The following is a 26,275-nucleotide window of genomic DNA, read 5'->3' as shown; positions in this document are numbered from 1 at the left end:
CCAGAGGAGTCTAGGTTTGGAGGGAGAAGGGTCCTGACACTCCTCGGTCCGATCCCTGATGATATTTTCAGGATTCCTGGGAATCAGAACCCCTCCCGACGCCACTTTGCGGGTTCCATCCCCTGGATTTATGCCTGATGGCTATTCAAATGGCATGAGCCCAGACAAGGAGAAAAAGGTTACGCTACAACCAATTACTTTTAGGAGGTCCTAATAATCAAAGCCCAAGGTGCAGAATGACAGGGCTTGAATCAGAGGACAAGCTACCACCGGTTCCCAAAGTTTTCTGTGCTTGACCCTATCCATAAATTACCACTTTGGAAAAAACATACTGTAATAATCAGAGAAAAGGATTAATTATCTACAATGCTCTACGCAATATGCCTTTGAAAAGCAACGGCTTCCTAGATGGAACACTAAAGTACGAGCAACCTAGGAGAAAACAGATTAATCAAACTTTGTCAACGGTAAGAAATTTTGGGCCTCAAAACACGCCGTTAAAAGTGTGAAAGAGTAACTCACGGTATGGGAGAAAATATTTGCAAATCTTATCTGTGCACAGAGCTCACACCTCAAAAATATATAAAGCAACGACCTGATTTCCAAAACGGGCAAAAGACTTGAATCACGTTTCTTCAAAGAAGACGTACAAAAAGTCATGAAGCCCACAGAAAGTCGTTTGGCATCATTGGTCATCGGGGAAATGCAGACCCAGATCACACAGAGATACCACCTCGCACCCATCAGGATGGCCGTAACCGAAGACAGACAGTAACAAGCGTTGGCAAGGACGTAGAGGAACACATTGCCGGCGTCAGTTGCAAAATGATACGACCACTCTGGAGAGACAGCGTGGTAGTTTCTCCCAGGGTGAAACGTGACATTGGCACACGACCCAGGAATTCCACTGTTAAATACGCACGGAAGGGAAGTGAAAACAATGTCCACGCGTTTGTATGAAATGTCTTGAATCGGTGAACCCAGAAAGATTAGTGGTTGCCACTGAGCTGGAGCGAGGGAGGAGCAGTCAGTGAGTGTCAATGGAAGTAAGGTTTATTTGGGATGGGGGGATAATAAAGAATGTTCTGAAATGAAACAGTGGTGATGGTGACACAAGTCCGTGTATAACCATGGAAGTATAATACCGCTGAACCATAGACTTGAAACAGGTGAATTTTACGGTATTTGAATGATATCTCAGTAAAAATAAAAGCCTCTATGTAAACGTTTCTTTAAATCACTACTGTCAGTTAATGGTCTCACATAAAATTCGTCCTGTTTAAATCATTCACCACTCTAAAAAAAAAAAAAAAAAAAATTCTCACCCAAGGCAAACTCAAGAGCGTAATGAGGAGGGAGTGAGCTCCAGTGTCTTTTCCTGTTCTAATAAGGACACCCGTCCCATAGAAATAGGGCCCCCTTCTTATGACCTCATCAAACCTTAATTACCTATTTCCAAATACAGTCCCAAGGAGGGGTAGGGCTTCAACCTTTGAATTTTGCGGGGGTCCTAATTCAGTGCACAGTACATTCGAGATAAATATCCACTTTGGTATTCAAGTTTGTACGGATCTCCAGGATGCTTGTTTCTTTTTTGAAGGTACTTGGGGCGCCTGGGTGGCGCAGTCGGTTAAGCGTCCGACTTCAGCCAGGTCACGATCTCGCGGTCCGTGAGTTCGAGCCCCGCGTCGGGCTCTGGGCTGATGGCTCAGAGCCTGGAGCCTGTTTCCGATTCTGTGTCTCCCTCTCTCTCTGCCCCTCCCCCGTTCATGCTCTGTCTCTCTCTGTCCCAAAAATAAATAAAACATTGAAGGTACTTAAATTGGATACTCACGCCCAGCAAAACCTCACTCTGCCCCGGATTGTTCCCTTTTGCAGAGGAGAAAACGAAAGCTTTGGACAGAAGTGCTCGGCCCTCAGTCATCCTGCTGGTGACTGGAGGACCGGGCAGGGTCCCTCGGTGGTCAGGACATTAGTCTCCAAGTTGGTGGGTGTTGGCTTGAAATGTGGACTCTCCAGTCCTACCCTGGACCCACTGTGCCAGAATCTGCATTTTAAGAAGCTCACAGAAGCATCTCATGCGTATTCAAGTAGGCTAGGGTGTCCCAACCAGCGGGCAGCTTTGAAGTGAATTCTTCCTTTCATTGTCTTCCCATGGGGGAAGCCCGAGTGACTCTGGGGGTGACCCAGGTACTCCATCAGACTGCAAGGTGGCTGAGTGCTCAAGGGGCCTGGAGCGCCCCCAGGCTGCTGCTGTCCCAGGTGGGCCCGCAGAGAGGAAGGATGGGGTCTGGGAGGAGAGGTAGCAGCCAAGGTGGGGCATGGGGCAGAGCAAGGAAGACTGTCCCTCAAAGGGACTCACTCTGGCACTCAGCAACAGTGACACCCCTTATTTTGGGTCAAGTGCTGACAGCATGGCAGCCCAGAGGCATAGTCGGTGACCAAGCCTGTGACCCAGCCTGGTGCCCTGGGACACCGCAGGCTCAGCCGTGCTTTGTGGATGAAAGGGACAAAGGTTCAGCTTTCGGGCAGTGAGTGCGTGGGCGGGCAGGACATGTGTCACCATGGCTGTGTGCCGGAGCCAGGCAGCCTGTCTCTAACCTGGTGTTCATGACGGTCGCCAGAAACCGGCTGATGTGGGGGCATTTACAGCACAAAACCTGGCAAATTCTACAAATCAGGGCTTTTTCTTCTGTTTTTCTTTCTTTCTTTTTTTTTTTTTTTTTAAGAGCCATTTTAAAATATTTGTCAGGGGCGCCTGGGTGGCTCAGTAGGTTGAGCGTCTAACTTCGGCTCAGGTCATGATCTCGCGGTTTGTGGGTTCAAGCCCCGCGTCGGGTTCCCTGCCGGCAGATGGGCAGCTTCCCAACTGGTATCTGCACTTCCCATCCTCTGTCCCCCTCTCTCTGCCCCTCCCCCGCTGGTGCTCCCCCAAAATAAATCAATATTTTAAAAAACCCAAAAACTTGTCCACACATTCTTAGCTATTTCCAACCGCTGAAATCAATAGTTTAGTAGTAGTGCCTGAAAAGGTGCAAGTTTATCGAGGAAATGCAAAAGCGTGCAGGGAAGAAGCAGTGAGGAACACCTTTCCTTGAAATTACTGCCCTTGTGTGTGACTGGACCGTGTGCTCTAAAAGGTCCCTAGGACTCCCTCTCTCTCGGCCCCTCCCCCACGTGTGTGTGCGTGTGTGTGTGTGTGTGTGTGTGTGTGTGTGTGTGTGTATTCTCTCTCTCAAAAATAAATAAACTTTAAAACAAAATAAATAAATAAAATCAGAGGTTGGAGGACATCCAACAAAGGAGAGCGTCCAACCGGAAGACTCTACAACGGTCAAGGTGGTCTTGGGGACCGCCCCCCCCAGACTTCTGCTGCTCAGCCAACACCCATTCCTGTTTCTCACCCTCTGTCTGGAAGAGCGAAGCCCCTGCCCGTCCCCTCTGCTCCCCTTCTCGGGCCCCATCTTCAAGATGGCTGCCGGTGTCCACACTGCCCACAGAGCCTGGCATGGGACAGGTGTTCCAGAGTACGTGAACTGCACCATTTTGAAAAGACCTCCGTCCTGGTAGATCTCCTGGGACCCTCACCAGTAAGGAACATGCAGGGAAATCGGGTCCGATGTCCGCCTGCCTCCCGGGCTCTGCCTCGTGCTCCATCATGGGGTTGCCAGGCCCAGCCCGTGTGGACTCTCCACCGGAGGCCTTGGGAGCTCAGCCCCGCTCTGGTGGCAAGTCTGGCTCAATCCCTGCCCCGTTGTGATATCTCTTCCCAGGGCTCACCTTCCACCCCGGTCCTGGCCAGTGGTGCCTGTTGGGCGTTGAGGTCTGAGACACCGGGTGGCCTCCTGAAATCGGTAGTTGGGGCCTGAGATCCTTCCAGGCCTTCATCTCAGGAGAGCAACTTGAGCCTCCTGGGACATTGCCTCCCTGTCATCATTTTCCACCGACAGTAACTGTCCTGCTGAGAAACTCTTCAACAGCCCTGATACCAGTTTCAGGGGCCGCCTGCCCCCGATGCCCCCGGCTGCCGTCGCCAGGCCTGCGGTGGTCTATGAGCTGGATTTCCTCCCCAGGGACCTTGGTCGGGTGTAGGCCCACCACCCCTGGTCCACTTCTGGGCTCTGGCCCTTCCCAGGTTGCCCTTTCCCACGTGGCGTCTAGAACCTTGGGGTGGGGGAGGGGTCCTGATCTCAGCGAAGGATCCTCTGACCCGGAAGCCTGGAGGTGGAAGGCATTGTAGGGATTCTTTCATTCAGTGAACCCTCTGTTTTTTGTTTATTTCAGTTTATTTATTTATTTATTTATTTATTTACAGAGTGAGAGAGCACAAGCAGGGGAGGGGCAGTGAGAGAGAGGGAGAGAGAGAGAGAGAAAGAGAGAGAGAGAGAGAGAGAGAGAGAGAGAGAGAGAGAGAGAGAAAATTCCAAGCAGGCTCCACACTGCTCTCGCAGAGCCTGATGCGGGGCTGGAATTCACCAACCGTGAGATCATGACCTGAGCCAAAATCAAGAGTCAGATGCTTAACAGACTGAGCCACCCAGGCGCCCCAGTGCAGTCTCTGTTTATGCAGCACGACTCCACCTGCCTGGCACTGGTCCAGAGGCTGGGGGATTCAGTGACCCATAAAAGAGGCTCAAGGCCCAACGCTCACTGAGATCACATTTTGGGGAGGGGACAGATGACAAGCAGAAGGGCAAACTGTGTGCTGAATATGACACGTACTTATTATGTATATTCCGTTGATATATAACATATAAACCCACATTTATTTGCATATTTACATTAAGGTTAATAAAATTTATATATACACCCATAAGTAACATTTTATTTTTAAGTGTAAACAAACATAAACATCTTTAGATGTAAACAAACAGCAAATATGTATATAAAATATATTATATATAAAATATATATAGGCATACACACATACACACACACACACACACAGAGTGATAAATGCACAGAAGGAAATAAAGGAGGGGAGGCAGAGCAATGAGTTTGGGCTTTTCACACAGAGGGCTGAGGGGAGGCGTCTCTTCCGCATGGGGAGCAGGGTGCAGGGAACAGACAGCAGGGAGCAGGGGGCAGCCTGCAGCCTGGAGAACATTCCAGGCAGAGGCCCGAGGCGGGAAAGTTTTCAGGCATTTGGAGAACAACCGGAGGCTGAGGTCCAGAGCCAGGTGCACAGGAAGGAACTGGGTTCTGGGGGCGGAGGCGGGGGGGACCACCAACCCCTGAGCAGCCAAGGCCTTGGGGGTCATGGCAAAGACTTTGCCTTCTGGATCTAGACCGGTCTCCTTCCTTTGTTAATGAGAAAGCTGAGGCCCAGCCGGAGAAAGGCTCAGGCAGGCGTGGGAATACCGCCCCAAGTACAAGCTTTGAGGGGGTCACCTCCTCCAGGGCTCATCATTCTGCGCACTCACTTGAGCCTGCGTCTTTTCCACCTGGAAAAGTTGGTTGGTCGGAACCACATGAAAGTGTCCGTTTTGGAGGTCAGACTTGCACCCCGGTCCAAATGTTGTTTGTTGCTTTGGGCGGGCTAGGAGGAGTGTGGGGTGAAGCTGGGCTAGATCAGGGACCTGGCACTGCCCTGCCCTGGGCCCAGGCGGGGCTGCCTCTGCCAGGCACTCCCGCCTACTGCTTGCCCTGGGACCCAGCACGCGGCGCCCCACAGAGCAGCTGGGCAAACTTGAGCACGCTTCCAACCCAATTCCTGCCCCCCCCCCACCATTGTTTCTGATTCTCTAGGTCGGGGCAGGGGCCACGAATCTGCATTTGTACCCCGTTCCCAGGCGCTGCTGGCCAGGGACCCACGCTGAGGCCCGACGCCTCAGATAGCCCGGCACGGAGGAAGGTTCGGTGAGGTTCCAGGGCAGAGGCAGCGACACCGGTCACTCGCTTCTCATCCTCCAACCTCAGTCCTTCCCCGGCTGGTCCGCCCACGTCGCCCTCGAGGGCCTCGCCGGGGCCAGGTGGTTCCCCCTGCCGCAACTCCTCCCCGCCGGGGCGCGGCCCGCGCCTCCGGATCCCCCGCGCCGCCCAGCCCGGGGCGCGCTCCGTCGCGGGGTGGAGGAGCCGGGGAGAGGCCCGGGAGGGGCGCTGCGGCGGGCGGGGTGTCGCCCCCGGGGCCCAGGCGCGGCCCACCCCGTCTCGGGACGCGCGCGGGCGGGCGGGGGCGGCGCTCCGGTGGGCGCGGCGCACCTTGCTCCCGGCGCCCCCGCCCCGCGCCAGCCCCTCCCCGCCCGCGACCGTCCCAGCCCCTTCCGTCCGCTCGCCCCGCCGCTGTCCTCCGCCGGCCCGCGTGGGAGGACGATGGGTCAGCGCGGAAAAAGTGAATGAGGGCGGCGGCGGTGGCAGCGAGCGCCTGACTCGGCCGGGCCCGGGCACCGCGCGCGCCCCCCGCCCCGCCGGCTCCATGGACGCGCCGCGCGCCTTGGCGGCCAAGCCCCCCACCGGGTAAGTGGCCGGGCGGCCGGGCGGCGCGCGGGCCGGGGCCCCGCTCGGACCGGACGCCCGCGCCGCGCGCACTCGGGGCAGAGGGAAGGGGGCGCGGGCGCCGTGAGGGGCGAGGGGGGGCGCGCTCGGGGCGGGGGGCGCCCCCTCTGCGGCCCGCGGGTCCGCGCCCCCCGCCGCGGAAGGGGCTTGTGTACTTAGTGCGCCCGGGTCGTTGCCCAGGTAACAGTGTCAGGCCGAGGCCGGGGCACGCTCGGCGCGGCGGTGTTTGTGTGCGCGCGCCCTTTTTGGGGGGTCCCCGCGGGCAGAGCCCTCGGCCTCCTCCCGAGCGATCGCCCCCGGCGCCGGGAGGGCGGTGGGAGACCCGGCCTGGAACTCCCGCCCCGCCACCCGCTTGCTCGGCGTCTGCCCCGGGTTCCCGTGGTGGCCGCTCGCCCCGCCGCGGTCGGCGGGTTACGGTCCGCTCCTCCCCGCGATGAAGGGCTCGCTCCGGGACCTCGCAGACGCCTGGGTCCGCCCTCGGGAGCGCGGTCGTGCAGAGGGCACTGTCCTCGCGCTCGGCGGACGTCTGCGCCCCTTCCCCCGGCTTGCTTCTCCGCGGTTCCCCGGGACAGTGTGCAGGGCACGGACCCGAGGAGGAGACCCCGACTTCGCAGCTGAGGTCGGGGCGTGCATCCTGCCTGCGCGGATCTGTGGCTGCCCAGACCTGTCCGGGTGTCCGCTTCCATCCCCGCACACCTTGTGTGTAGCGGTTGCTCGCCACATTCCGGTTTTGCTCGCAGAGTACCTGCCCCAGTGCGGGAAACGCTAGCAGGACCCTGAGCCGGAGTTTGAACGGCGCACCCCCAGACCAGGCCGCGGGGTCACGCGAGGCCCGTGCGGACACTGCGGCGGCGCCCTGCGACCCGCGCACCCGCTCGCTGGCCTGGGGCGAGTGTGCCATGAGTCTTGCGAATGGAATGAGCGGTTGGGTGGGTCCTGCACCTGCTTACGAATGGGCCCACTTTCCGCTGTGGGGACAACTAATCTCTTCTCTTTGCACTTGTGTCCCACTGACTCACCCTGCCCGAGTGCCCATGGCCGCTGTGTGGCCCAAGTCTGCAAAAGGTTTTCGAACGTGTTCTTTTTGTTTTTGTTTTTTTTAACTCTCTTTAATGCCAGGAAAAAGTGAGCCAGGTTAGCAAATCAAATAATCCCGGAGCCGAGGAATGTTAAAAAGAACTTTTTCTTCTCTTTCTTTCTTTCTTTTTCTTTTTTTTTTTTTTTCGGTGCACTTAGTGGTGGTTATGTAATTGCATTTGAACAAACATTTCCCCAAAAGAAAATAAAGTGGGGAATCCCTTTTCACAGACACGGGCCTCCCGAATGGCATGATTCAGAATTACTTTTAAACCTGTCGCTTTGGGAACCTGTTTAATAAGCCTGTTTAAGGAGAGGGAATCTTTTTCTCACTATCACGTAACAGGAGGGGAAGTATGAAGGGGAGAGCTAATTGTAAGAGGCCAGCAGAACTGAATTTAGAGATTATTTGTGAAGGCCGGGAAGGGAATCTGATTATGGAAGGGAAGTGGCGAATCCTGACCTGGGCACACACTGCCCGGTGCTGTATGGGCAAGAGGGGACTCCACAGCCATTCTTGTCTGAGCTCTGGTTGGACTTCACATCTCAGTCTTCCCCTGGGGAACCAAGGGCTTTTGCTGTGGATACAGTGACAACATAGGCAGTGGTCACTACCCATACATTTAGTTCTTTCCCTCTGATCTGCTTGCTTGAACGTCTTTGTCCGAGAGATGTAGACACGCGGCTTTTAGCTTCTGTAATTCCCAGTTTTTTTATCGGTCGCCATTTGTTTTCGTCCCTGTAGTGAAGAAGCTCCTAGAAAATATCCAGGTGCTTGGATTTCCCAGGTAGGAATTACATGATTAATTAAGCTGTTGTGTGTTAAAATCGGAGGAAAGAAATGGTCTTGGGCTTTTTGAATATTTTATATAATTTAGGTGCTTTGTCTGCCTACCGGAGAGGGTGGATATGGATGTGAAATTTCTGGCTTTGGTAGATTATTTGTAGCAGTCAGGTGCCATTGGTTCTTCCCTGATCTGCTCCTCTGTTGCTGCAGGATAAGGCAGTGCTTGCCACGTGCTCTGGGGAAATTTGTTTTCTGCCTGATACTGCAAGCGATGACTATCAGATCAAACTTGGAGCAAGCTCTCGTTTTCCCACATGATCCAAGTGAGTGATGTGGTGAATTTGTTGTTGACTGAATCATTCGCCGTCCTGCGATATGTAGAAAGGGGCTGACCAGGGACCGGTGACATAAAAAGATTTCATACCACAAACCAAGAAGACCTTCTTGAGGGGACCTGAAGGGATAATCTGTTCGTGGCTGTAGATTGTATATGCCACTAAATTATTAATAAGTGGGTTGAAATTAATAGTTGGGTTGAAATTGTATGTTTTTACTAGTAATTTCATGAAAACAAGGACTTGTGAGTAACTTAACTGGGAAAAAAACTGACTCCTTTAGGCAAAAAGTGACAAGTCGACTTGATGTGACTTCTAAGGAATTTTAGAGCACAGTTGAGGTGTCATAATAGAATGTTCTGGAATTACCAGGGAAAACAAATTTCCTTTCAGTGAAGTTTTTAAATATACTTAAGTCCATTTAAGATTAACTTTGAGTTTATCTGTTTACTTTTAGTCTCTTTTTTTTGAGTGTTTATGAGATCCCTGCCACTGGCGGGTGGTCACGGAACCCAGGGTGAACCTTCCCTCTCGGCCCTCTGTGAATGGGACAGTGTGCTGGGGGTTGGCAGGGTACTGGTTAATTTTTTTCTATGGAGGAAACACGGAGTTCTGTAGAATAGAATAGTCCCCAGTGACATGAAATGTCAAAACAGCCGGGGCATTCGCTCAATGGCCGCATTCAAGGACCATGCTTACATAAAAACCAGTGGAAGTTTGCTAATCAATTTCGTCAGGATCCGAGCTTCACGAAGGCATAGCTGATGCTCGTTTCTGCGAATCAGTATGTGTGGATTCCATCAAGTTATTAGAACAAGAAAATATTTTTTTTTTTAATTAATGGAAGTGGGTAACTTGTGCTGCTTCTGCCCTGTCACCAACCCCCCCCAACAAAAAATAAAGTATAGGAACTGCTGTCTTGACAGTGACCATGGACCATGGCAGTGAGGTCTTCCATACAAGCGTACAGATGTTAATGAATATTAATGAATGTATACTAAAATAAGAAGGAAGGTTAGGTTTCTAGCCTTTTCTAAAAAACAGGTTTCTGTGGGGTGCCTGGGTGGCTCAGGTGGTTAAGCGTCGGAATCTTGGGTTTCCGCCCAGGTCATGATCTCATGGTTCGTGAGTTCGAGCCCCGCATCAGGTTCTGTGCTGACAGTGTGGAGCCTGCTTGGGATTATCTCCCTCTCGTTCTCTCTCTTCTCCCCCCCCCGCTTGCTTCTCTCTCTCTCTCTCTCTCTCTCTCTCTCTCTCTCTCCTTCAAAATAAAATAAACATTAAAAGCATTAAAAAAAGAAAATAAAAAAATAAAAACAAGCATTCTAGACTTTTGGGTGACATGTTTACGTTCTTTAAAATGATAGTCTAGGGGCGCCTGGGTGGCGCAGTCGGTTAAGCGTCCGACTTCAGCCAGGTCACAATCTCGCGGTCCGTGAGTTCGAGCCCCGAGTCGGGCTCTGGGCTGATGGCTCAGAGCATGGAGACTGTTTCCGATTCTGTGTCTCCCTCTCTCTCTGACCCTCCCCCGTTCATGCCCTGTCTCTCTCCGTCCCAAAAATAAATAAAAAAATGTTGAAAAAAAATAAAAAAATAAAATGATAGTCTAATGATTTGCTACATTGAACGTTTCACATTTCACTCCAAAGATGTTACTTCTTAACCATACTTTTGGGAGGCAGTTCACTTAAGGCTGTAATGTTAGATATTATTTGATGGGATGTTGAAAGCAGGCCTAGGGAATTTTATTCTTTTGCAATTATAGTTTCTCTGAATAAGTTCCAGGAGTTGGACATTCCCCTGTGACACTATCAAATGACCTTAGGGCACTTTTAGTATTTCCTCAGTGGCTGTGTAAGGTTGATGGAGCTCAGTTATGATTTAAATTGGGTGTGTGGATATTCATACCATGTCGCCTCTCTCCTGCGTCCTGGACCTCCTCTGTTCTTCCCTGGACGGCCTTTCCCCGGATCAGGGGCCTGGCAGAGCCGGTTGTCACTGAGCACAAGTGGCTGACCGCTCTGGACACGTGCATGTCTGTGTTTCAGTGGTCTTTTTCGCTTGGGACCTGGAAAGAGAAGTCATAACTTGTGTGCACCCAAGAGCGCGTCCATGCTTATTTAGAAAGCAATGATCATAGGCTATGTCTGCACACCATAATAAGTGGTTTGGGTTTCCAGGCGTTTCATGCTTTGTTCTTAATCATTAACCCCAATTTTATAAGTGGTCGGAGGTTTTGAACAGTGAGCGGAAAAGTATTTGATGCCAAAGTAGCCTGCAGGGTCGAGGATGTGCGCACTTACAGTATAGAAACACTTGGTTGCGATTTGGTCTTGAACTAAGTGAAAACATGTAGGACACACGTAGCATATTTATTAGGTGACGTTTCCCTAAATCCTGTCCATTCGTCTCTGTGTCGATTTTCTGCGTTGGTTAATTATACTTAATGTTTTTTTTTTTCCTTCACTTACTTTGAACTATAACAGTACGTCTGAGCTCTTGACTCGCTGAGAGCTTTTATGACATCCCTTTTTACTGTTTTTATGATTTTCATTGATTTAAGCGCATTTGAAATGTTAGCGCTCTCCCCCCCCCCCGCATTTTATACCTTTGTTTTCTCATTTCACTGTGTCCCGAGAGTATTTACCCCAGTGTTCTCTTATGTCACTTTTCCTTTATGTTTCCACACTGCTCTATTTTGTGCCAGTCTCTTCCCATAGTAACATTACGCTTTTTTCTCATGCACACTTTATTTGGTTTCATTTGCTTTATACCAAGCGGATGATCCTTTCTGAAGGCCTAACGGTATTTGTTCGAGACTAGATTTTGCTGTGTACTCTGGTGTGACGATGACAGTGGGTCCCCAACAACGTCCGTACTCCCTCCTGCCTGTCTCCAGAACGTCCCAGGCTTCTGAGAAAATCCCTCTGGAGAGAGCCCACCTCCCCAGCTGGGCGATGCTTCGTGGCCTCTAGTGGTTTTTACACGCTTCCATCTGGATTCCCTAATTAGGTGGGGAGCTGCTCCCTTGCCAAGACCCTATTTTCTACAGGTAAGTCCGATTAGAATAAGGTCCATGGCGAAAACCATTTCTTTTAGAAAAAGGGAAAAGAGGAAAAAGCTTTTCAACCATCAACATGTATTTCACTTATGTGCTTTTGATTAGACAGATTCCCAGACCCCGAACGCTTTTGCACAGACACTCCTGTAAGATTCCTACACCACCTTCACCAAAGCGATCAGTGCCTTTTGAAGAGACATTGATTGGCTTAGGGAAATCGTCGAAGTCCTTGTCCCTTTTCCCCAAAAAAATGACACAAATCCCCAAAGATGAGCCCAGTAAGTCAGGAGTCTTGACTCATGGATCTCCGCCCCCCACCCCTTTCCTTCTCACTGTTACCCAAGAACCCAGATGAGGAACCATTGTCTTAGGGGCACTTCCCTTGGGGACAACGAGCTGTCCTTGTTCCGGGGACACATGTGGACGTGCTCGTACTCTCACTGGGCACAGAGGACAGGTAGTGACCACGTGGCCCTAGTCCATGATGCCTGTGCCTGGGCAGGAATCGTGTTTGACTTCCTCCTACCAAAGCCTGACAGGCAGGCCCAGGGGAAAGGAAGACCTGGGTCTTGGGGTCAATCGTGCGGGATTCAGTTTAGCCTTCTTAGCCGGGCCTGCAGGGAGCCGTCCCGAGGTGGCTCCTGCCCGTCCCCCAGCCCAGCACTAACAAAACTGCCAGGCCGATGATGTTATGTGTCTGTGTCCAGTATGGCAGCCACAGAGCCCTTGGAGTGAGGAACTGAATTTCTCCCTTTTAAATTTTTCATTAATTTACGGGCGCCTGGGTGGTTCAGTCGGTTGAGTGTCCAAACTTCAGCTCGGGTCATGATCTCCCAGTTTGTGGGTTTGAGTCCCCCGTCGGGCTCTGTGCTGACGGCTCGGAGCCTGGAGCCTGCTTCGGATGCCGTGTCTCCCTCTCTCTCTGCCTCCCCCCCCCCACTCACACTCTGTCTCTCTCGCTCTCAAAAATAATAAACATTAAGAAAAAAAATTAAGAAAACATTTAAAAACATAAAACATAAAAACCATTAAGAAAAAAAATTTTTTTTTAATTTTCATTAATTTAAACATAAAGAATTGCGCGTGGCCAGTGGTGCCTCAGTGGCCTGAGCAGATCCGCTGCTGTTTTGCTGCCGTCCCTCTGTCCTTCCTGAACTGGAACGTCCCCTGCTTTCTCAAACTTCCCCTCCCCTCTTGGCCTCCCCTTGGCTTCTCGTCTCCCGGCCCGGAAGATTCCTGCTCATTCTTCCAGCTGCTGTCCTGCCACCGTCCATTCCCTCTTTCAGAAAACCTTCCATGGGGGACAGCATCTCCTACCTGCTTGTCTCTGACCCACTGAATTCTGAGCTCCTCCGAGGCAGGGACGTCACCCCGTGAGTGTCGTGGCAGGGACCTCTGGCATGGGACAACTGTTAGCATGGTCTCAAGCCTCGTGTGAGCTCTAAAGTCCTGGGATTCCAAGTGTTCCCAGAAATTCTCCATCCCTTCTTGAAAAAAAAAATTGAATTTTTTCCTTAAACTGACCCGGTGTGCCAGCTGTGCAGACTTATTCTTTGCAGACCCCGGAGGTGTCAGGTGTCCTATTTTGAGGGACATAAAGTATTAGACAACCCACGGCGATAGCGTCTGAAAGAGGAGATGATTTTCCGTCACCCTTACGTGAAAGTCTGCCTCACTTGCTCCGGGCTGGCTTCGAGGTGTGGCTGGGATCTGGATGTTTATGTCCACCCCCCCCCCCAATTAATATGTAGAAACCCTGACCTCCAAAGGGGTGGTACTGGGCAGTGGGGCTGTGGGAGGTGCTCAGGTCATGAAGGGGGAGCCCTCCTGATGGGGACTGGTGCCTGCGAAGAGACCCGTGAGCTCTGTCAGCCCCTCCACCACGTGAGGACCTGAGGAGAAGTCTGCAGCCCAGAAGAGGGGCCCCACCAGACCTCGCTGGCACCTTGACCTTGGACTTCTAGCCTCCAGAACTGTGAGCAGTAAACTTCCCCTGTTTACAAGCCGCCCAGTCTGCGGCCTTTGGTTGTGGCAGCCTGAACAGGCCGAGGGGGGTGCCAGATCCTCGGGGACCTGCTTCTTTCTGTCTTGATGCTCTGCCACGGCCAGGGCGCCCCGTGAACTTGCCCCGGCCTAGCCCGAGGAGGGGTGAGGGATGGAGGTCACGACCTCTGCTCTCGCGCCTGAGCTGAACGTTCCATCACGTATCCCTTCCCTTCTTTCCTCTTTAAATCTCTTGCCCCCTTTCTACTTTGGGTGCCTGAGAGTATGACACCCCCTAGGGACCTCACGGGGATGGGATCACACAGTGGCATTTGGGGACTGGCTCATTCATGTTGTGGTGTCTGTCAGGATGCCCTTCCTTTAGCTTTTTTTTTTTTTTTTTAATGTTTATTTACTTATTTTGAGAAAGACAGCAAGAGAGAGCATGAGCAGAGGAAGGGCAGAGAGAGAGAGAGAGAGAGAGAGAGGATCCCAAGCAGGCTCAGTACTGTCAGCACAGAGCCCAATGCGGGGCTCGAACTTACGAATGGTTAGGTCATGACCTGGGCTGAGATCAAGAGTCAGACACGTATCCGACTGAGCCACCCGGGCGCCCCAAGGTGCCCTTCCTTTTTAAGGCTGAGTGAGTCTCCGTAATGTCTATTTCCTGCTTGTTCCTCCTTGCTGAGACTGGTAGACGTTTTTGCTTCCACGTTTTGGCTGTCATGACTAACGCCGCTGTGAACGTGGGTTTGCAAGCAACAGTCCCCGCTTTTGCTGCTCTTGCGTCCCCTGGGAAATGGGATCGCGGGGCCGGATGGCAGTTCTCGGCTGCATTTTTGAAGACCCTCCATGCTGTTCTCCGCAGCAGGGGCACCATCGCACATTCCCACCCACGGTGCGTGAGGGTCCAGGGTCTCCACATCCTCGCCACGGCCCCGTGTCAGTCACCTGGCCATGTAAAATCTTGGAGGATGAGGGGACAGGAACCAGGGAGCATCTCCCACTCCCCAGGCAGGCAGGGGGGAGCTTTGGCACCGGTGGGCAGACAGGGTGGGTGACATGCCCCTCCGCCTTCCTCTAGGATCCTGGGAGGCCCCAAGCTGTCTCAGAATGGGTGCCCTGGCAGTTCCTCGGCCCCTGCTGGAAAACGTGTCCTTCGTTTGCTGTGAACGTTAAGTCACAGAAAATGGTGCAGGGCTCCCTGTGGTGGCCATGGGTCCACCTGACGCGGGCCCGATTGGCAGCCGGCATCCTCGGGCAGCAGTCTCCCTGCGCGTGCTGTCCTCAGCACTGAGAAGGTGGAAACGCCTGCACCCCGGCCCCATCCATCCGAGAGAGCGCTCTGACACACAAGGCCAGTGTGGACCTGGCTTTTTGTCTGCAGCACAGCAGGGCGCTAACACTTTCTGTCTCTGAGGTCTCCGCTCTTGTCATGCGCGCCACACCCACTTTTGCGTGTTCAGAATGGTGCCAGCCTGCTAGGGTGGGAGGAAGGAGGATCTCAGAGTGTGGGGGTGGCCCAGGAGGGACAGTCAGGGCTTCCCACCTCCCCACTGGCCTGGGCATCGGGTGGGATGGGGAGAACGTGCCTGCATTTTCCACAGTGTGTGTGCTGCTGTGTGGCCCTAGGAGTCAAAGGGTGGAAGAAGGAAATACCTTGACCCTGCAATCACGTGTAAAGAGCTTGGACAGTTTTAGCAAAGTGAGGTCAGAAACTTGATGGGAAAACGGGCTGTGAATGCATGCGCGAGAGAGTGTGTGTGCCTGTGCATATGTGTGTGTGCATGTATTTGTGTGCATGTGGGTATTGTGTGTGTGCATGTAGCCATGTGTGAGTGAGTGTGTGTGTGTGTGCATATGTGCATGTGTGCACATGCATGAGGGTGTGCGTGCCTGGATATGTGGGGATCAATGTCAAGTTTAAAATCACTTGCAGCACTTGGCAGAGAAGCAGATTCCCAAATCAGATCCTGGAAGTTTTTTCAAGCCCAGCGTTTTGGGAGCTGAGTGTAAAAATAGCTCGGGTGAGAGGGACAATACGGCAGAAGTGTATACTTTTGTTCATGTGGCTGATGTTCGAGACTTAAATGTAGTTTTGTTGGCTGGAGCCCTCTTCATTGAAAGCCCAATCCGCTGATGTGCAGTAAACAAACCATTAGGTGGGAAGGAGACAGGGTCCCTGTGGCAAAAAGTGGGACATCGGCCACGGAGGCTAGCTGCTGACCGAGACCCCCGTCTACCCACCTGTCTTCCCTTCCCGCTGTCTGCAATTCTCATGGACACTCATTTCGGGGTGGGATTGAAAACTTTCTCCTCCTCTGCTTCTAAATGACCATCGTAAAGGTTACCCGTGTCCTGACAACGCCTGCACAAAGGATGACGTAGAAGTGGTTTGCTTTAAAAACCGTTCATGAGGGGCGCCTGGGTGGCTCAGTCGGTTAAGCATCTGACTTTGGCTCAGGTCACGATCTTACAGTTTGGGAGTTCGAGCCCCGAGTTGGGCTCTGTGCTGACAGCTCAGAGCCCGGAACCTGCTTCGGATTCTGTGTCTCCTTCTCTCCCTGCCCCTCCCCTGCTCATGCTCTGTCTCTCTCAGTCTCAGAAATAAGTGTTTAAAAAAAACAAGCGTTCATGAAAAAAATAAATAAAATAAATAAAAAGCATTGATGAGGGGGTCATGAGGTGTGAGTGTTTTTCTTGTCCAGCCGCCGTAGATCAGTCCCCTTTACCACTTCCCAGATGTGTCTACACCGATCCACAGTGGAAAAACACATCCTACGTGGTGAGGTTAGCGTGTATCACGTCTCCAACATTCACAGAGCAGCAAAAGCTAGTTTGGAAACTTCGCTACTTTACTTTCTTTAATTAAAAAAATTTTTTTTTGTTTTATTTTTGAGAGAGAGACAGAGTATGACAGGGGGAGGGGCAGAGAGAGAGAGGGAGACACAGAATCCGAAGCAGACTCCAGGGTCCGAGCTGTCAGCGCAGAGCCCAACGAGGGGCTCGAACCCACGGACCACGAGATCGTGACCCGAGCTGAAGTCGGACGCTCAACCGACTGAGCCACCCAGGCGCCCCCATTCTTTTTCTTTACTTTTTAAGTTTATTTATTTTGATGGGGGGAGGGGCAGAGAGTGGGAGAGACAGAATCTCAAGCTTGACGTGGGGCTCGACGTCATGAACTGAGAGATCACGACCTGAGCCGAAATCAAGAGTCATCCCCTCAACTGACTGAGTCACTGAGGCGCCCCTGTGCTCATCTGTTCTGACACCAGGGGACCTTGAAGGAGCAGATGGTTAACCCCCCCACCTGGCATCCAGCTGGGGGCTAAAAAAGTGTCGCAAAGCACCACCCCCCCCCCCCCCCGCCACGTCCTTAGCTCATTTGGGGCCTATGCAAGTCAAACATCCCTCGATCTGTTTTCTTCTGATAGTTTTAAAACTTGTTTGAGTCTGTCTCACAAAAATAGTTGAGCCCTCTTGATGATGTTTTACTTGACCTGTGCAGAACCCTCCCCCTGCCCCCACCCTGTCAGTTACAAACAACCATTAGAACTGACATCCACAAAGTTGGAAAAACAGGGCTTTTGTGGAAAACATTGCTCTGGAGAGGACACATCTGAGTGGGAGTTGCCGGGGGAAAATTCCATGTTTGAAATGTTTCCTTGATGTTTACCGCTCGTTTTGTGACTTTAAAATGATACGGTATCTGTGTGTCAGTCAGGGTTTGGACTTTAACTGGCGAGGTTGGTGGGAAGCAATGAATGAGCTGTTTTGTTTTGTTTTGTTTTTGAACTTTTAAAATTTTATTTAGAGAGAGCAAGTAGGCGGGGAGGGGCAGAGGAAGAGAGCGAGAGAATTCCAGGCAGGCTCCATGCTCAGTGTGGAGCCCGACTCAGGGCTCGATCCCCTGACTCTGGCATCATGACCTGAGCCGAAATCAAAAGTCGGACTCTCCACTGACTGAGCCACGCAGGCGCCCCGGCCAACTTCCTCTTAAAATGACTCTATTTTTTAGCTAAGGGAAGGTCGTGACGCTGAACAGGCTGACCCCACCTCTGTTTCTGCCTCTCCTTCAGCCCACGAGGCTTGGGGGGGTGCCACCCACCGCCTCCTACCCCACATTGCACCCTTGCTGTTCACATCAGGGCACATGTGCGTGTTGACCTGTCACTGGATTTGGATGACAGGCTTTCCCGCCCACATTCAACCCACATCCAGATTTTTATAAAGGGCGTAACATGTATCTGCACTTCTGTCCATGCAAATGGGTGTAGGAGCACAGCCCTGAAATTACCGTGTGTTGTATTAACTTTGTAACCAGGCTCCGGTGGTCATTCCTTTATTGTATTTTCAAACACGGCAGCTCCAGAGTAGAAGTTTCTATGGCGGTGATGGCAACATCCATAGCTCAGTTCCGAGAACGCGGCTTCGAGTGATGCACGGGTCACTTTGTCCCAGATCGGCTTTGGGAAGACGGAGCCAGCGAGTTAGCTCGTGCTTGACGCGAGTCAAGTCCTATGTTTCGAAAGCACGACCATCACCAGCATTGTGACTCTTCGGGAAATAACGGATGGTCTGCTCCCTTTGGAGCAGCTCCCTTTGTCTTAGCAGCAGAATGTCTTCCTGTGGGATTTCCCATCCAGGTTGACCTCTAAGAAGTGATGGCGCCCTTGCTTTATTTCTGTGGCGCCTCCACATTGATTATCCTGGGGGTGAGGCCAGACGCCCGCCCCTTGTTAGCCAGCTAGCCCGTCCACGATTATTCCGTAAGTATCTCCTAGCCCCGGGGAGAATCCAGAGAGGGACCAGGCCAAGACGAGACATAAAAGATCCCTTAAAACCAACCTAAAGGAAGGTCTTCTGGCCATGACTGTGGACAGGGGGAGATGAGGAAAAGCTTACCACGCTTTGCATTGAGGCTGACAATTAGATAAAATGCATAGGTGGGGAGGCAGAGACCCAGCACTGTGGGAGGGGCCGCTGTGAGTAGAAGAGGGTGTGAGGATCCAGGATCCTTCCTTCGTAGGACGATGGGCGGACAGACCTCCGGCTGACTGAAGGGGGGAGACTGCGGGGCTGTGCAGCTTTACTTATTTATTTATTAATGTATTATTTATTAATTTACTTAAAAGCGTATTTATTTTTGAGAGAGAGAGGGAGACACAGAATGCGAAGCAGGCTCCAGGCTCTGAGCTGTCAGCACGGAGCCTGACATGGGGCTCGAACTCACGAACCGTGAGATCGTGACCTGAGCCAAAGTCGGACGCTCAACTGACTGGGCCACCCAGGTGGCCCTATTTTTTTATTCATTTTTATAATGTTTTATTTATTTTTGAAAGAGAGAAAGAGAGCGCAGAGGAGGGGCAGAGAGAGGGGGGAAACAAAGGATCAGTCCAAAGCGGGCTCTGAGCGGACAGCAGAGAGACTGATGTGGGCCTCGAACTCACGCTGCAAGGTCATGACCTGAACAGCACGTGTTTAGATGCCCAATGTGGTGGTGCCAGGAGTGGAGGGCCAGCCTGGGAGTCTGGATTTCGTCTTAAAGATGTAAGGGATCAGTCAGTGTTGAGCAGAAGAGTGCCATCCTCATGGACAGAGTGTGTTCTTAGGAGTTTAGCCTGAAGCCAGGATGTGAGAGGCCCAGAGAGGAAATGGGAGTGTCTGGGAACCAGCCGGGACAGCCAGCGTTCCAGTAGCCCAGGCGCTGACCTTGCCTCCACCGAGGTGAATGGAAAGGAAGGGATGGTGTTAGAGACACCAGGTGCACAACTCTGGGAGCCACAGGTCACAGAGTGGCGCAACTCCAAACATGGGTAACTGGGAGAGGTCTGTGGCCTTCGGGGCTACGATGGTGGGAGCTGGGAGGAGGGGAATGAGGAAGTTTGGAAGAAAGCTCTTCACTTACTCATAATGAGTGTGAGGCAGGTGAAGGAGAGGCTAAGAGATAATCAGGACTCCTGTCTTCCAGGTGCTTAAATCCAGTGGAGGACAGGGGGACAGAGCAGGCTTGACATGCACAGCCAGGGAAGCTCAGAGTGGGGCGCCCTGGGTCAGGGCAGGAGAGAGGAGGAGGCCTCGCGGAGAGAGCCACGAACAGCTCTGTGAGGACTTGGGCGGCATGGGTCCCATGTCCTGTCCCACGCCCAGGTCCCACGCAGCAACCACAGCCAGTGTTGTTGGGTGCTTACCGAGCACTGTTGAAAGTGCTTGCATGGGTCCCCTCACTGTATTCCTTAAAACAGTCCAGGAAGTGTGTGCTACTGTTTCTCCCATTTGTGAATGAGGAACGTGGGACATAGAGAGGTTCATCAGTGATAGCAGGGTCAGCGTGGTGGCGCAGTTAACCTGGCACAGTTCTTAACCCCTCCATGTAGTCTTTAGATATTGGCAGTAAGGTCGCTCTGGGCCACAAAGACAGTTCTAGGTTCAAGTCTGAGACATGGGGAGGGTTTTCTAGGAGACATGAAGTGGGAACAAAGTCAGGTCCTTGGGGAGGTGCAGATTTTGTGGGAGAAAAGTGAACGTTTGTAGAGCGTGGGGTAGAGCTCAGGGTGGGGCCAGGCTTCTGGTTTATTCCTTCATTTCACTTCCAGCACTTCCGATGAAAAGGCCATTATCCATTTTCTTTAGGAGGCAGTGGGCCTCATCCACCATTCCTGCATCGGGTGGTGGTAAAAGGATGCAGGGATTCGGGCCCAGACCTACCATGCACATACTGCTGTTTCAGTTTCCATGGGACACATTTAGTACCAACTCTCAGGGGACCCTGGTCGGATATGGCAGCCCTCTGTGCTTTAATAAGTGCAGTTTGAGTCTGAAACCAAAGGCAACCATTAACACTTGTAATAATAAAATCAGAAAGAAGCAATGAATCAGGTTTTCAGGGTCAGGTCTGCAGAGTCTGTGTTTGCAGTGGGCCTGGAGGCCAGTTCTATTCAAAGTATGGTCTGTGGACCTGTGTGCAGTGAGATACGTATGCAGCTGAGATGGCTGACCAGAAAGCAGCGCTTAAAACAGCTTGACATGGCTGTGACATCCAAGTGCCCAGTCTGAGTAGCGATGTGGTTGAACAGAGTATGCACAGTTCTGGTCTTGCAGAACACGTGTGGGAGAGCCAGTGGGGTGAGTGCTTCCTGTGCAGTGTTATTTATCCCCCTCACTAGACCTTTATGTAGTACTGTTACTGTCACCACTTGGGGGATGAGGACACTGAACCCCAGAGAGGTAACTAACTTGCTCAGGCTTCCTATAGCCAGCAGTGGCCCTTCTTACGTGCCTTTTCAATTGTGGATATGTTCTCTCATTCTCTGAACACGACTGCCAGCTTCCTGTTGCCCCAGTCCCATCAGTAGGGCACAGGCACACGGTGCTGGTCCTGCCTAGAATGTTCTAGTTGGGTCTGAGACCTTCCTGGCATGCTATCGGTCAGTCCCCACCGGAACCTGGGCCCATGTGCTGGGGGTTATTAACCCTGTAGCCAGTTTGAATCTTGTGACCCTAGGTGGAAAGAGACAGATAGGGGAAGATGAGCAGAATCTGGATTTCTGTGGTCTCGGCCTGATTTACCTCCTTTCAGTGCTTTGGAAGCTAGGGATTTGCAGAAGTTCTTTGGAACAGAGTACTTTCTTGACAGCCAGCTGTGAAACTCCCAGTCTGAAAGCGGTGGCATACGCTTGCTGGGGGCACTTGTTGGCAGCCTCATTAAATCCCTCGGGGTCTTCACAAGGCCCTGTGACCTGAGAGGGGCGTGTGCAGGTGTGCTCACGTGTGTGTACATGGACCTTGGAGGTTGTCTGCTCATTTCTGGGGAGGACGTGCCGGGCTCCCGTCTGGCCTCAAAGCCCGGCGGGAAGGCACTAGGTGCGTGCCAGCAACATCTCCTTGTGACTCTCCTGTCCTAGACTGCTGTGGCTCCAGGGGTGTTGTGCAGGTAGTGCTTCCTTTATTCCACAAGCGAGTGTGGTCAGGGGATGGAGGTAGGGGGGTGGGGAGGAGCCTGGTCAGGGAGTGTTTGGCAGAGCTGAGCTGGGAAAAAGGAATTACTGTCACATGAGCGCCATCCTGGGGCAGGTGGGTTTGGCCCCAGAGCCTGGCATCCTCTGTACGCAACTCGAAAGAGTCAGCTCAAGGCTTCGCTTCGGTTTTAAATCGTATAGAGTCACATTTGCTGCACAGAGACGCTCCGTCCATGTGGGCAAAGGTAGTCCCTGCTCCTGCCTAGTGAGTTAGGCCAACGCCACGGTATGTGAAGTGAGGGGGTCTATGTAACGGTAATTTACACGCACGCACGGTTGGCCGGCTTTCGCAGCACCCACACCGGCATCCCGTGACCCTGCAGGGCGGGCCTTTCTTTCCCCACTTTCCAGATGGAGGATGGTCCCATGGGTTAATTAAGAGTGATGCAGAGGCCTGCCTTGCGTGCATGGCCCCAGCGTCTGTGCGGGGTTAGTGCTGGTGGGTGACTCAGCTCATGCCCACAGGAGCGTGCTCGTCAACCAGCTGCGCAGTGACCGCACCCCCGTGGCCCGCCGCCTGGGAAAGCGTGGCCCGATCACACAGGTGGCCGGCTGGAAGACCGTAGGTGTAGTACTTATCTTGCTGAACACAGATTACCCCAAACTTAGCAGCGTAAAGTGTGACGGTGCCCCTGGACACAGGGTTGTGACTCGGGCTGTCCCCTGAGGTTGCGGCCGTGCTTACAGAGTGGCCAGAAGCTGGCTCGTTCCATTTTTGCTCATTTTTGGCGGGACATCTCAGATCTTTGCTACGTGGTCCTCTCCACGTGGCGCCCAGCTTCCCGTTGAGCCGGGGATTCGAGAAGGAACTCGAGGAGGCTGCACTGCCTTTATGACCGAGCCTTCCAAGTCACACACTGTCACGTAGCCTCGGATCGCATTCCTCAGAAGCAGGTCGGCAAGTCCAGCCCACTCCCAAGGGGGTGGAATGAGGCTCCTAGTGAGGAAACTAGTGTAAAACACGTATTCTCACGTTTCAAAACCACCACGAGGCAATCTGGGCTTGATGGCCTTTTCCCAAAGCATCTTGGTTAAACCACTTGTGATAGTATTTAAAACCCACACTGGGGGTGCCTGGGTGGCTCAGTCGGGTAAGTGTCCGACTTGGGCCCAGGTCATGATCTTGAGGTTTGTGGGTTTGAGCCCCGTGTTGAGCTCTGTGCTGACAGCTCAGAGCCTGGAGCCTGCTTCGGCTTCTGTGTCTCCCTCTCTCTCTCTCTCTGCCCCTCCCAACTCATGCTCTGTCTCTCAAACAATGAATACACATTAAAAAATATTTTTTTTAATGCCACTGGAATTTTGATAGGGATTGCATTGAATCTGTAGATTGCTGTGGGTAGAATAGACATTTTATCAGCGTTAATTCTTCCAGCCCATGAACATAGGATATCTTTCCATGTATTTGTGTCTTCTACTTGGGGGGCTTTTGAATAAAGACAGCTCAGCTTCTCCCCAAGAGAAATCAAGCGTCGGGTTCTAATTCAGCCTGCCGGCACCGGGTGGGGTTCAGTGGGAGTGCTCTGAGGAGCCCCCAGGTGGTTCAGAGGTCCCATCCTGGCTAAAGATTATCTGTCCACTTGTTCATTCACCCATCAAGCCCTTAAATGAAATTGAATAAAAATACCGTTCCCGCTCTCAAGGAGGCAGGCCTAGGAGTTCTGTTTAGTCTGCAAGAACCGTTTACTTAGCGCACGATTGTTCTGTGTCAACAGAAATTTCCTCTCCACGGGCCCTTTTGTGTATGTTTTAATGCACTTCACGTGGTCTAACCAGGTTGCTTTGGAAAAAGACACCGAGCCCAGATCGCAAGCAAGCACTCCTGCTATACTTAGCGCCTCGCTGTGAGTAATCACCAACACGGAAATGCTTCTGAAGCCTTGACAGGCATCCACCACGAGACAGAAACGGCTGTGCAAAACACTTGCAGCGACATTCATGTAATTGTCTTCCCGCAGAATTATTTGTCTGAAAAGGAAATCGTTGATCAAAAAAAGACATGAAGTGTTTAACTTGTGTAAAATAATGCTCTGGCAAAACAAAACAAAACAAACGAACGAACAAACAAATCCCCCCCCACACACACACACACAAAACTAAAACAAAGAAAGAAAGTAAAGCCAAGACTCATTTCTAATTTTTGATTGTCCTGATATAATCAAACATCTCCCAGCACCTTTGGGTAACTTTGAATTAAAGTCGTGTATGTGATAGTCTGTATGTTAATTTTTTCTCAGGTTTCTCTCCATATTATGGGTGTTTAAAAGTGAAATGATAGGGGCGCCTGGGTGGCTCACTCAGTTAAGCATCCGACTTCGGCTCAGGTCGTGATCTCACAAGTTCTTGAGTTCAAGCCCCACATCGGGCTCTGTGCTGACATCTTGGAACCTGGAGCCTGCTTCGGATTCTGTGTCTCTTCTCCCTCTGCCTCTCCCCCGCTCGTACTTTGACTCTATCTCAGAAAAAAAAAATAATAAACATTAAAAAATTTTTTAAAAAAGTGAAATCCATTTTTACTGATGTAGAATAATTTTAAAACTTATCCATTTGGTTAGCTGTGATTTTCTTTTAAATATGAATTAATTAAAACTCCTCTGTGTGCCGGCATGTTGGGTGTGGATAATTTGTCCCTGACCTGATAGAGCCCACAGGATAGAAACAGGGACAGATCTCTAAACAAGGAGTTAGGACACATGCTGTAAGCGAGATGTGCACAAAGTGCTTTCGGAACACCCAGAAAAGACGGCGCATTTAGTCCTCCTCGTAGGGCGGGGTGGAGATAAGTCAGGTTTATTTTTATGAAAGGCCTTCTCATAAAATGGTTCTGCTGAAGCAGTTCTTAAATATAACACTCCTTCCAGACACACACAGCAGCCAGGCGGGAGGGGCTGTAAATATCGCACCAAGATTAGCTCGCGTAAATGGACACTTAGAGCCTTATTCAGCGGGGAGCTTTTCCCCCCCGATGATCAGAAAGGAGAGTAAAGAGGTGTAGAAAAGTGCAGACAACTGAGAGACTGTCAGGATTGGACCCTTTTCAGCCCAGTTAAAGTTAAGATTAGCAAAACCACAATGAGATACCACCTCACACCTGTCAGAATGGCTAAAATCAACAACTCGGGAAACAACAGGTGTTGGTGAGGATGTGAAGGGAGAACCCTCTTGCGCTGTTGGTGGGGATGGCAGGCTGCTGCACCCGCCCTGGACAACATATGGAGGTTCCTCAAAAAATTAAAAATAGAACTACCCTACAACCCAGCAATTGCACTACTAGGTATTTACCCAAGGGATACACGTGTGCTGTTTTGAAGGGGCACATGCACCCCAGTGTTTATAGCAGCACTGTCATCAATAGGGAAAGAGCTCAAAAGTCCATCGGCTGATGAATGGATAAACAGGATGTCGTATGGATGTACAATGGAATATTACATGGAGATCGAGAACAGTAAAATCTTGCCATTTGCAACAGCGTGGATGGAACTGGAGTGTATTATGCTAAGCTAAATAAGCCAGAGAAAGGTAAATATCCTATGAGTTCACTCATATGTGGAATTTAAGAAATACAACAGATGAACATAGAGGAAGGGAAGGAAAAATAATGTAAAATCAGAGGGGGAGACAAACCATGAAAGACTCTTAAATACAAAGAGAACAATCTGAGGGTTGCTGGAGGGGAGATAGGGGAGGGGATGGGCATTAAGGAGGGTACCTGGAATGAGCCCTGGGTGTTACATGTGACTGATGAATCGCTAAATCCTACTCCCGAAACCTATACTACACCATATGGTAACTAACTAGAATGTAAATTAAAAAACAAAAAATCGAGAGTAGGTTGTACCCTAGATCCTGCAGCTTTGGTCGCAGTTCTCGGACACGTGATCTGTGCAGACCTGCAGACGTGAGCAGTGTGTGCACTTAAGACACAGTGTGGTCTGATGGACCCGAGCGTGTGCTGTGTGCCGTTGGTCACCGGGCTGTCCCGTCTGCTTGGCTGGGTGGCTGGAAGTTCCTGGCAGCAGTGGTGTGGCAGGGCAGACCTAGGGCATGACCACATGCAAGGCCAGGCACTCACTGGATTGTGTCTTTGGTTCCACCGAATTGGATAATGAACCGTTTTTGAGAACTTTGATTGGGCAGGTGATACAGGTGAGAATTCTACATAAATTAAGTGCCATGTTTGAGGACAAGGCTAGATCTCCAGGGGATTCAAACTTACACGTATATTCCCGGACTAGCGAGGTCAAATAAAAAATGTTAAATGTTTATTTAGACAAAGTTCTTGTCTGATGAAAATCTTAGGAGGCAAATCGCTAGAGTTGGGAGTATAGTAACACCTTGGATCGCGAGGAACGTGTTCTGCTCGTGTTTCGCAAGACGAGCGGAAAATTGTAATAAATTTTAACTTGATAAACGAGTGACGTCTTGCCGTACGAGTCATAAGTGATGCCGAATGTCACATGATCACACCTGAGCCGACGGCTCTTGAAATTCTCTTTGATATATGAGCGCTTTGGATGAC

General features: G+C 51.4%; 1 protein-coding gene across 2 annotated transcripts in view; it reads left to right on the top strand.

Annotated features, from left to right (window-relative positions):
• The first annotated feature begins 6,415 nt into the window (after nucleotides 1–6,415).
• The window catches only part of COBL (cordon-bleu WH2 repeat protein), a 272,018-nt gene continuing 252,158 nt past the window's right edge, over nucleotides 6,416–26,275 (top strand). For both annotated transcript variants that reach the window (XM_032592371.1, XM_032592370.1), the window contains exon 1: nucleotides 6,416–6,456. In XM_032592371.1, the coding sequence (XP_032448262.1) occupies nucleotides 6,416–6,456 (41 nt within the window). The remainder of the gene's footprint in view (nucleotides 6,457–26,275) is intronic.

The sequence above is a fragment of the Lynx canadensis genome, chromosome A2 (genome assembly GCF_007474595.2).
Source record: "Lynx canadensis isolate LIC74 chromosome A2, mLynCan4.pri.v2, whole genome shotgun sequence".
Lineage (NCBI taxonomy): Eukaryota > Metazoa > Chordata > Mammalia > Carnivora > Felidae > Lynx > Lynx canadensis.
This window is presented reverse-complemented; position numbering and strand designations above follow the sequence as displayed.